Source organism: Lissotriton helveticus, chromosome 4_2 (genome assembly GCF_964261635.1).
Source record: "Lissotriton helveticus chromosome 4_2, aLisHel1.1, whole genome shotgun sequence".
In the NCBI taxonomy this organism is placed as follows: domain Eukaryota; kingdom Metazoa; phylum Chordata; class Amphibia; order Caudata; family Salamandridae; genus Lissotriton; species Lissotriton helveticus.
Window position 1 is genome coordinate 108,490,387 of NC_136064.1, and position 11,617 is coordinate 108,502,003.

The 11,617-nt window shown below is 46.0% G+C and overlaps 1 protein-coding gene across 1 annotated transcript; it reads left to right on the forward strand.

Annotated features, from left to right (window-relative positions):
* The first annotated feature begins 5,566 nt into the window (after positions 1–5,566).
* On the forward strand, positions 5,567–6,689 carry LOC144752062 (gap junction alpha-3 protein-like). Its single transcript, XM_078640013.1, has one exon. The coding sequence runs from the start codon at positions 5,585–5,587 to the stop codon at positions 6,662–6,664; it is 1,080 nt and encodes a 359-aa protein (XP_078496139.1). The 5' UTR covers positions 5,567–5,584; the 3' UTR covers positions 6,665–6,689.
* The last annotated feature ends 4,928 nt before the right edge of the window (positions 6,690–11,617 follow it).

The following is an 11,617-nucleotide window of genomic DNA, read 5'->3' on the forward strand; positions in this document are numbered from 1 at the left end:
AAATAATTACAGCAATTTATCCAGCCTGGAAATGCACCAGGATCGTATGGATTCCCGCTATCATTCTATAATGCTTGGTGGCCAGGAATACTACAATTCTTGGATAAATTGTTTAACAATTTTGCTGTGATGTGAGAAGTTACCCAATCAATGTCACAGGCAAGAATTCCCATTTTATTCAAAGGAGGCAAAGAACCTGAAAACTGTGGATCTTACGGACCCATTGTGCTCCTTAACACTAATGTGGAAATATACACCACAGATCAAGCATCATCTGAACAAATCGAGACCTTAAATGATCGATTGAAGGCAATCAAGGTGAATTTATAGCAGAGACAAGTAGCAGACAACACAAAGAGTAGCACACCTCATTGGCATTGTCAACAAACAGAAGAAAATAATGCTGGTATCATTAGATGCAGAAAAGGCATTTGACAAGGTCCTAAAGTGGTCTAGGACCAAACGTCCTAATAATGGCCCGTTGGGCTGGCTCTAATCTCTAATAAAAGAGAGAGGGACCCCAAAGCCAAAGGGATAGGGTACCAAAACTGACTTTCGTCATTAAAGTTTCCCTTTGGGCACCTTGTTTAAGAGACACCAATTCTTTCAAACACATAGACAAATATTTAAAGAACACAAAGGCCTACCAATTAAAGCAATGCAAAAAATAACAATAAAAACTAATAAAATCAGCCTGCACAGTTTATTCATATACATTAAAACATAATTAAAAATTGGAACATAATTAGAAATGGGAACACAGACAATATAAAAGAAGGAACAAATTATATATAGAAAATCATAAAACACTTCCTATTGCTCAAAAAAGAGGAGGTACAAAACAAAGAGTGAATTCCGCAACAGTCAGAATTATCCTTGATATGTGTATATTTTACTTCTCCCTTTGCTTCAACGCGTTTCGGCAGACACTTAGAATATAGCCGCCTTCATCAGGAATATATTAACTGTCTTCCCAAAAACTTCTGAAATTTAAACAGAATTTCTTTTAAAACCCAGAAATCATCCAATTAAAAAACTATGCACATAAACAGCTAAACCTATGTAATAAAATTGTTCTCTACATTGCTTCTACGGTAGACACATTACATAATTACATAATTTAGACACGTCAATACATTGAAACTTCTCATATACCAACATTTAAACATACATTTTTCTGGCACAAATATTGCAGATGGTCAAAGCAAAAGGGGCCATATCAAAATTAATCACTCTAAACATAATGATCATGATTTTGGTTTCAACATTTAACACATTTCATTAGTCATGGTTATACTGATCGATTATCATATGTAGATGCTAACCTTAGCGTTTTAGCATGGTTCATACTGGCTAGTGGTCAGTTTTAGCAAAAGAGTGAATTGATCCCACTCAAAATACTATAACATGTGTCAGACACATACCTTTAAAGCAAAACTGCCTTTCAACTCGGGGTAAAAAAGCCTCCTTCTTTAATCTAGGAGTTCCCGTCCAGCGAAACTACAGGTTTCTGGTTAAACAGCACAGAAATATCTGTAATACACAACGCAAGGGGCATAAATAGTTACACTGGCCCTTTCTATATGTAATAGATCTATGGTGCTTTCTATATATCTATCTACCTTGCTCAGACTTCACTCAAACACATATTGAGCTTCATACATTTTCAGCCACAGATGGATATAATGTGCTGAAATCACAGAGAGATAGGTGCTACATCACTCTCTTGATCCATCTTAGCAATCCTTTATATACGACTAAAGATGCAGGGGCAGATTTATGATAACTGGCGCATCCCCAGGGATGCGCCTGTTATTTTGCGCCGCTGCTCCGCCACCCATGGTGCGCCGCATTTACAATGCGGCGCACCATGGGGCAAAAACGGCACAGATGCGTGATGCATCTGTGCCGTAAAGGTGGCACATTGCTGGAGTTGCGTCGCAAGCGCGACGCAGCTCCAGCAAGGCTCGGGGGTGCCCCATCTTTACAATGCTGCGTCAAGACCTACGCCTGCTTCAAGCAGGCGCAGGGTTTTGACGCAGCATTGGCCTGAAAGTGACTGAGTGAAATCTTATAGATTTCACTCAGCCACTTTTGCAAGGCGCACCTGCCCCGGAACGCCCACCCTGCGCCGGAACGCCCACAAGTGGCGCAGGGCTTTACAACGTGACGCATCTGCCTAGATGCGTCACGTTGTAAATGGATCGTAGGGATGCACCAATTTTACGCCGCAGTTGCGTGACGCAAACGTGGCGCATTCCCAACATAAATCTGCCCCGCAGTACTTACATCTTTTCCACGTCTGAGTGCTCAATACTGGTTCCAGGTATTCAGATTAGCTTAAACGATGTCTGTAGTTTTGCAGAGATAAGACCTACAAGACATATACATACGTCCGCTAAGTCGCCATAAAATGCCACATTTGAATCCAAAATTTAAATGAGGTCAGATATCGGTACTTACGCACAAAACGTTCTAATTTTGAATAATGGGCACGCGGTACGATAGCCACAGCGAAAGTAATGGGCACCTCACCCACAGATAGTGTTCGATAGAGGCTCTGAAATGATCTCCATCTAACGTAGAACCAGGCAGGTTATCACTCTTGCTATCTGCGAAGTATGTAGAGCCTTTAGAGCTGCTGACAAAGTGAAGTGAAACGAGGAGTGAAACGAGGTATAAATGAATTTCAGAAACCACATTATTTGCTGCCAATATTCTGATCACACCGGGAACCCACTAACCTAAATCCCACCTCTCAAGGATGAGCTAAACCTCTCCTGCAGAATATCTGGCTTCAAGGAACACATTGGATGAATTCAGCCTGACTTTAAGGGGAGAAACCCATGCTTTGCACACTACATCCCCCATATAAATGGAGTGCCTCCTCTATTAGAAATCTAGGCATTGAAGTAACACCAGCCAAAGCAGGAATATTTACAACAAATGTTCCCCAGCTGGCCCAATCAGTCAAGCAAGATCTTCAGAGATGGCACAATCGGTCTTTAACCTGCCTAGGGAGGAGAGCCCCTGTGGAAATGACAATTCTCTTTAGAATCCTCTTCTTATATCAAGCAGTACCCATTAGATAAAACATAAATGTATACGTCAGATACAGAGTATACGCACCAACTTTATTTAGGGGGTAAGAAGGCAAGAATGCTAGCATAGATAGCAAGCTCGCTTGGGAATACCAAATATATTATTATACCACCACTCAATGCACCTCCTCTATCTACTAGAGTTGTCCAACGCAGAAATAGAGAAGCGTTTGTGCTTCCTAGACAACACATTTGATGGGAGAACCCTCCGGGAGGAACCGTGGTTGGCTTTCAAAGACTGACCAACCAACAGGGCTAGATGCCTGAGCCACTTTTAGGGCTTGGGATCAAACTACAACTAAACAGGCTCTGAACTAGCATCCCATCCCCATATCTGTCCATTCTTGGACATTCTAAGGCTAGCCCATGTCTAGATAGAAAAGTGATACAATAATGTGGGCAATCTCTTTGATAAAGGAGAAATAAAACCCTCTGCGCAATGAAAGCAGAATTATGATTTACCAAATTAAGAAATTACTCAGACAGCTTGAAGATGAGGCCCACCTCACGTTTAGGAGCTACAAGCTTTTATTAGACTACAAAACATAGGGAAAGAAACATTTAAATCTAAATGGGAGAAAGAAGTTGGACAGTCCTTCCCCAGCACTTAATAGGAGGAATCAAAGGCATAATCGAAGCACAGGATAGGGACACAACAGCAAAAATACTCCTGAGATGGCACTGAACACCCAAACACCTCCACATTATTGACCCTACAAATGTCTTCCCTGTGCTAGAGTTGCGGGCAAAAGGGTATAAGAACCCATGTACTATGAAGCTGTCCTTGACATGCCCTCTTCTGGAAGAAATTATACCAGTCATAACAGAAATAAAACAGGTTCATATCCCCAAGCAGTATCTTCCTGAGATGGAAGCTGGAAATAATATGGGGTAATCAGTAGGGACTGCACTCCTTGATTAACCTACCGACTTTGAAGTTGAAGCAATCGCTCTTGGTCAAGTGCGGAGTGCAGGCTTGCCTAACCATAAATGAGTGGTATGCTAAACTTTGGGACATCGTAGGGATGGAAAACATTATGTATGCTGGACATGAATCAGAAAAATAATTCTGCATCATATAGGGTCCGGTTCTTGGTTATTTCGCGAGAGACTGTGGAGAACTTATATGCCAGAGTACCCTCAGAGCTCCACAGATCATAGAGGCAAACTTAAACTCCTGAACGGCCGCAAACCTAAAAGGAGATGGGTACTAAAGAATCATTCCTAACATATAGACAGCTGCACTCAAGAGATGTGTTGAAGTGAGAAAGGACAGATTGGATTTAGGAAATTAGAATCACATGGTGTAGAGGGCAAATAAACAAGATAATGGGAGAGGGCTTGAGGGTGGGCTGGTAGGATAAAACTTAAGTTGATGTGCCTGATGAAGGTTGTATGTTATCTGTTGAAAACTTTGATAAAACAATTCAATCATAAGTGTTTCGCTCTACTGTGGACTGGGACAGCTTGACACAGCTCGCTGCACTGTAGGGACTTAAGCTGAACCTAACTGTGAAGTTGAATAACAGCAAGTAACATGATAGTTTGTTTGTGTCCAATTCAGAGGGGACGTGACCTAGCAGTTCAGGATTAGCTGCTCCTACAGACGCAGAACCAAGTTTGATTTGCATGCACTTGCCCCCCTTCTGTAATGGGACAGACTTATTAAAAATGATGCAATGGAATGCTACCCAGCAAAATTACAATAGTTAAGATTGATACAAGCAATTGTATTCATTCCTTCAGTCTGGGTAATAATACTAAACATTAAACTGAGGCATTCAACCATCCACAGAACAACAGGTGGGTTGAAAGATCCAATAGAGTCATTAAAGAGATTTGGGTGGGTGAAGGCTACGCTAACAGAGGACTTTATAATGAGAGCAAAGTGGTTAAGGAAGGTATGTACAAGGTAAAGCACGTTAGGAAGATTACCTTTTTAGGGTGAATGACCAAAGACATGTCCAAATACAGAAAGCCCTTAAGAATACTTATTTAAGATGTGCTTCGGCCTCAACTAAATTCTCATCAGGTGAAAAAAGCTTTGCAGCCATAGAGATCTATGGAGGGCTCTAGGCAAAGTGGAAGGAAACTATGTTGACAATAGGGTGGATGTGATTGGGGGTGCACTGGAGGGACATGAATGGGGAAATGTTTTGTGGCTCAGTCAGGTAACAATACCAAGGGTGCATCCACATGGACCAAAGTAATTGTTTGGTTGCTTGTACATTTGTAGCACTGTAGAAATCTATAATTTTTGGCATCCATATGAAATCCAATGGTGAATCGAATATCATTACAGGTAAAAAAAATTACAACAGAGGATGGAGCTGATGAGTGAATAATTGTTACCTTGTCTCTTTTACAAGCAGACATTGGCTCTGTTCTAAATCTCAGACACATTGCCATCTGCATCTGTATGCTTCTTCTACACCACTGACATTTTCTTTCTCCCCCACAGGTAATATGCTACATTCACAGTAATGGCAGACTGGAGCTTGCTGGGAAAGCTCTTGGAGAGTGCCCAGGAGCACTCCACCGTGGTTGGCAAAGTCTGGCTCACCGTCCTCTTCATCTTCCGGATCCTGATTCTGAGCATGGCAGCTGAGAAGGTTTGGGGTGATGAGCAGTCGGGGTTCACCTGCGACACCAAGCAGCCAGGTTGCCAGACTGTCTGCTATGACAAGACTTTCCCCATCTCGCACATGCGCTTCTGGATCCTGCAGATTATCTTTGTCTCCACTCCGACTGCCATCTACATGTTTCACATCATGCACCTGGTGCGCATGGAAGAGAAGGAGAAGAAAAAGAACAAGGCTCGACAGAGCAAAAAAGGGGCCGAAGAGGACAAGGAGCTGCTGCTGTCCACACCCAAGCCCAGCAGGCAACCCATCAAGGATGACATGGGGAAGGCCTACCTGCGAGGATCCATCCTGAGGACATACGTTTTCAATATTATCTTCAAGACGCTTTTTGAGGTGGGCTTCATCGTCGCCCAGTATTACTTGTACGGGTTCCAGCTGCACCCGCTCTACACTTGCAGCCGGTGGCCCTGTCCCAACACGGTCAACTGCTACATCTCCAGACCAACTGAGAAGACCATATTCATCATCTTCATGCTGGCCATGGCCTGCCTCTCCTTGCTCCTTAACCTCATTGAAATGTACTACCTGGGCTTCAAGAAGTGCCGGCAGGGCCTATCTGCTAAGAACCCCACAGAACTAGAGCTCGAATGCAAGCCCAGCCCGAAGAGCCCCGGGGACACCGTGCCCCACTTCATCCCACATTACTCCCACTACACGGCCTCCAATGGGCCCCAGGCATTCACCCCAGGTCTGGGCTTTGCCCGGTCCAGCTGCCCCAACAAGATCCCTCCCCTGCCCCCTGACACTAGCCAGGTAGCTCATCAGCAGAACAGGGAGAACCAGGCGGTGGAGAAGAAAGGCCGGTCCGACAGCAGCAGCGACCTGGAGGACCAGCCGAAACATCGGGAGAAGCACAGGAGAGCGAGCCGGGCCAGCCGGCAGAGCACACGCTCGCGGCCCAGTGACCTCGCGGTCTGAAGCCTGGCAGCAAATGGCGGCCTAGAGCGGACCTTGTCATACACAGACCATTGACTGGTGCTTGGAGCCTCATGGTCAATGGCGGGGCGAGGATGGGGAAATGAGATGTGAGGTCCAAGGGAGAACCTAGGTGGACAGTGGAGAGGAACTCTCATGCAGGCACCTAGGAAGGACCAGATGGTGTAACTATGTGTACAGATTGTGTACTTCCTGGTCACAGGTGAAGTGACAGAGCACCTGTACAATCAGTAATAATTACTGAACTACCAAGCAGGAGTCACTGCCCACAAACTACTTCTAACCCAGAACTGTAGACTTTAAGAATACCTCTAGCATGAAGAGGGCTGCTGCCACCCACCTCAACCCTACCAGAGGGAAAGAGCTTCTGCCCCAAAGAATACCCCTGAAAGAGAGAGGGAGCCACTGCCTTTGATAATACCCTAAAGGAGAGAGAACTAATGCCAACTTCAAACCACAGGATACTACTACTAGTTAACTGCCCCACAGAGAACGAGGGGTGCTCTATAAGTAACAAAGAGTGTCACTTTGTCCAGAACACCCCAAACAGTGAGAGCTACTGCCTTCTCCAAAACAATACTGCCCCTAAGACTGTTCCTCAGAGAGAGGAAGGAATGCCTCACTTCAGAGTATGGATGACAGAGTGAGATACCGCTCAGAAAACAAACTCTAAAACAGAAGGAGGTACTGCCCCACAGGATGCCACTTAGAAAATGATATACTGTCCCACAGAAAACCTACTGCCCCAGAACACAGAGATACTGCCCCTCAGAATTCCTACTGCCACAGAACACAGAGATACTGCCCCTCAGAATACCTACTGCCCCAGAACACAGAGATACTGCCCCTCAGAATACCTACTGCCACAGAACACAGATAGATACTGCCCCTCAGAATGCATATTGCCCCAGAACACAGAGATACTGCCCCTCAGAATACCTATTGCCCCAGAACACAGAGATACTGCCCCTCAGAATACCTATTGCCCCAGAACACAGAGAGATGCTGCCCCTCAGAATGCCTATTGCCCCAGAACACAGAGAGATCTTGCCCCGCAGAATACATATTGCCCCAGAGCACAGACAGATACTGCCCCTCAGAATACCTATTGCCCCACAACACAGAGAGATACTGCCCCTCAGAATACCTATTGCCCCAGAACACAGAGCGATACTGCCCCTCAGAATACCTATTGCCCCAGAACACAGAAATACTGCCCCTCAGAATACCTACTGCCCCAGAACACAGAGAGATACTGCCCCTCAGAATACCTATTGCCCCAGAACACAGATAGATACTGGCCCACAGAATACCTACTGCCCCAGAACAGAGAGATACTGCCCCTCGGAATACCTATTGCCCCAGAACACAGAGATACTGCCCCTCAGAATACCTACTGCCCCAGAACAAAGAGAGATACTGCCCCTCAGAATACCTACTGCCCCAGAACACAGAGATACTGCCCCTCAGAATACCTACTGCCCCAGAACACAGAGAGATACTGCCCCTCATAATGCCTATTGCCCCAGAACACAGAAATACTGCCCCTCAGAATACCTACTGCCCCAGAACACAGAGAGATACTGCCCCTCAGAATACCTACTGCCCCAGAACACAGATAGATACTGGCCCACAGAATACCTACTGCCCCAGAACAGAGAGATACTGCCCCTCGGAATACCTATTGCCCCAGAACACAGAGATACTGCCCCTCAGAATACCTACTGCCCCAGAACAAAGAGAGATACTGCCCCTCAGAATACCTACTGCCCCAGAACACAGAGATACTGCCCCTCAGAATACCTACTGCCCCAGAACACAGAGAGATCTTGCCCCTCAGAATACCTATTGCCCCAGAACACAGAGAGATACTGCCCCTCGGAATACCCACTGCCCCAGAACACAGAGAGATACTGCCCCTCAGAATACCTACTGCCCCAGAACACAGAGAGATACTGCCCCTCAGAATACCTACTGCCCCAGAACACAGAGAGATACTGCCCCTCAGAATATCTATTGCCCCAGAACACAGGGAGATACTGCCCCTCAGAATATCTATTGCCCCAGAACACAGGGAGATACTGGCCCACAGAATATTACTGGAAGTAGAGAGATGCTGCACTTCAGAATATACATAACAGAGACAAATACTGCTCCAAACACCCCTAATAGAGAGAGAGCTACTGCCCATAAAACCCCCTAGTACCGAGAGCTACTGCCTCTCCCAACATCCATGATAGAGAGAGCTGTGCTGCACCTCAGAGTATCTGCAACAGAGAGAGATACTGCCACAGCATGGGACAGAGAGGGCCAGTGCTCTTTGGAATACAATTTAAAGAAAGATCTACTGCCCCATCGAGTACCGAGAGCAACATGAGAGATCTGGTGCACACCCAGGACACACCTGAAACAGAAACTGCCCTTAGAATACCTCAAGTTACCTCCACATCCCTTGAAATACATCAAGCAGAGAACTAGTGTCCTTTAGAACACCTCATCCAGAGAGACCTGCTTCATGAGAAGACCCTCACAGTGACTGCGCTACTGCCCCTCTGAATGCCTCTAACATAGAAAGCTACTGCCCTACGGAGGGTGTATACCTCTAACAGAGCTATTGATGCCCAGGATACCTCTGGCATAGAAAGATACTACCCTGCTGAGGGTGAATATCTCATCTACTGCTGCTCAGGATACCTCTGGCACAGAAAGATACTGCCCGGCTGAGGGTGAATATCTCAGCTACTGACGCTCAGGATACCTCTAACACAAGCTACTGCCCTGCTGAGGGTGAATATCTCATCTACTGCTGCTCAGGATACCTCTAGCACAGAAAGATACTACCCTGCTGAGGGTGAATATGTCATCTACTGCTGCTCAGGATACCTCTGGCACAGAAAGATACTGCCCGGCTGAGGGTGAATATCTCAGCTACTGACGCTCAGGATACCTCTAACACAAGCTACTGCCCTGCTGAGGGTGAATATCTCATCTACTGCTGCTCAGGATACCTCTAGCACAGAAAGATACTACCCTGCTGAGGGTGAATATCTCATCTACTGCTGCTCAGGATACCTCTCGCACAGAAAGATACTGTCCGGATGAGGGTGAATATCTCAGCTACTGACGCTCAGGATACCTCTAACACAAGCTACTGCCCTGCTGAGGGTGAATATTGCATCTACTGCTGCTCAGGATACCTCTAGCACAGAAAGATACTACCCTGCTGAGGGTGAATATCTCATCTACTGCTGCTCAGGATACCTCTAGCACAGAAAGATACTGCCCGGATGAGGGTGAATATCTCAGCTACTGACGCTCAGGATACCTCTAACACAAGCTACTGCCCTGCTGAGGGTGAATATTGCATCTACTGCTGCTCAGGATACCTCTAGCACAGAAAGATACTGCCCGGATGAGGGTGAATATCTCAGCTACTGACGCTCAGGATACCTCTAACACAAGCTACTGCCCTGCTGAGGGTGAATATCTCTAACAGAGCTACTGATGCGCAGGATACCTCTAACACAGAAAGATACTGCCCTGCTGAGGGTGAATAACTCAGCTACTGATGCTCAGGATACCTCTAGCACAGAAAGATACTGCCCTGCTGAGGGTGAATATCTCAGCTAATGATGCTCAGGATACCTCTAGCACAGAAAGATACTGCCCAGATGAGGGTGAATATCCCATATACTGACACTCAGGATACCTCTAACACAGAAAGATACTGCCCTGCTGAGGGTGAATATCTCATCTACTGCTGCCCAGGATACCTCTAGCACAGAAAGATACTGCCCTGCTGAGGGTGAATATCTCAGCTACTGATGCTCAGGATACCTCTAGCACAGAAAGATACTGCCCAGATGAGGGTGAATATCCTATCTACTGACACTCAGGATACCTCTAACACAGAAAGATACTGCCCTGCTGAGGGTGAATATCTCATCTACTGCTGCCCAGGATACCTCTAGCACAGAAAGATACTGCCCACATGAGGGTGAATATCTCATCTACTGATGCTCAGGATACCTCTAGCACAGAAAGATACTGCCCTGCTGAGGGTGAATATCTCATCTACTGATGCTCAGGGTACCTCTAACACAAGCTACTGCCCTGCTGAGGGTGAATATCTCTAACAGAGCTACTGATGCGCAGGATACCTCTAGCACAGAAAGATACTGCCCTGCTGAGGGTGAATATCTCAGCTAATGATGCTCAGGATACCTCTAGCACAGAAAGATACTGCCCAGATGAGGGTGAATATCCCATCTACTGACACTCAGGATACCTCTAACACAGAAAGATACTGCCCTGCTGAGGGTGAATATCTCATCTACTGCTGCCCAGGATACCTCTAGCACAGAAAGATACTGCCCAGATGAGGGTGAATATCTCAGCTACTGATGCTCAGGATACCTCTTGCACAGAAAGATACTTCCCAGATGAGGGTGAATATCCCATCTACTGACACTCAGAATACCTCTAACACAGAAAGATACTGCCCTGCTGAGGGTGAATATCTCATCTACTGCTGCCCAGGATACCTCTAGCACAGAAAGATACTGCCCACATGAGGGTGAATATCTCATCTACTGATGCTCAGGATACCTCTAGCACAGAAAGATACTGCCCTGCTGAGGGTGAATATCTCATCTACTGATGCTCAGGGTACCTCTAACACAAGCTACTGCCCTGCTGAGGGTGAATATCTCTAACAGAGCTACTGATGCGCAGGATACCTCTAGCACAGAAAGATACTGCCCTGCTGAGGGTGAATATCTCAGCTAATGATGCTCAGGATACCTCTAACACAGAAAGATACTGCCCTGCTGAGGGTGAATATCTCATCTACTGCTGCCCAGGATACCTCTAGCACAGAAAGATACTGCCCTGCTGAGGGTGAATATCTCAGCTACTGATGCTCAGGATACCTCT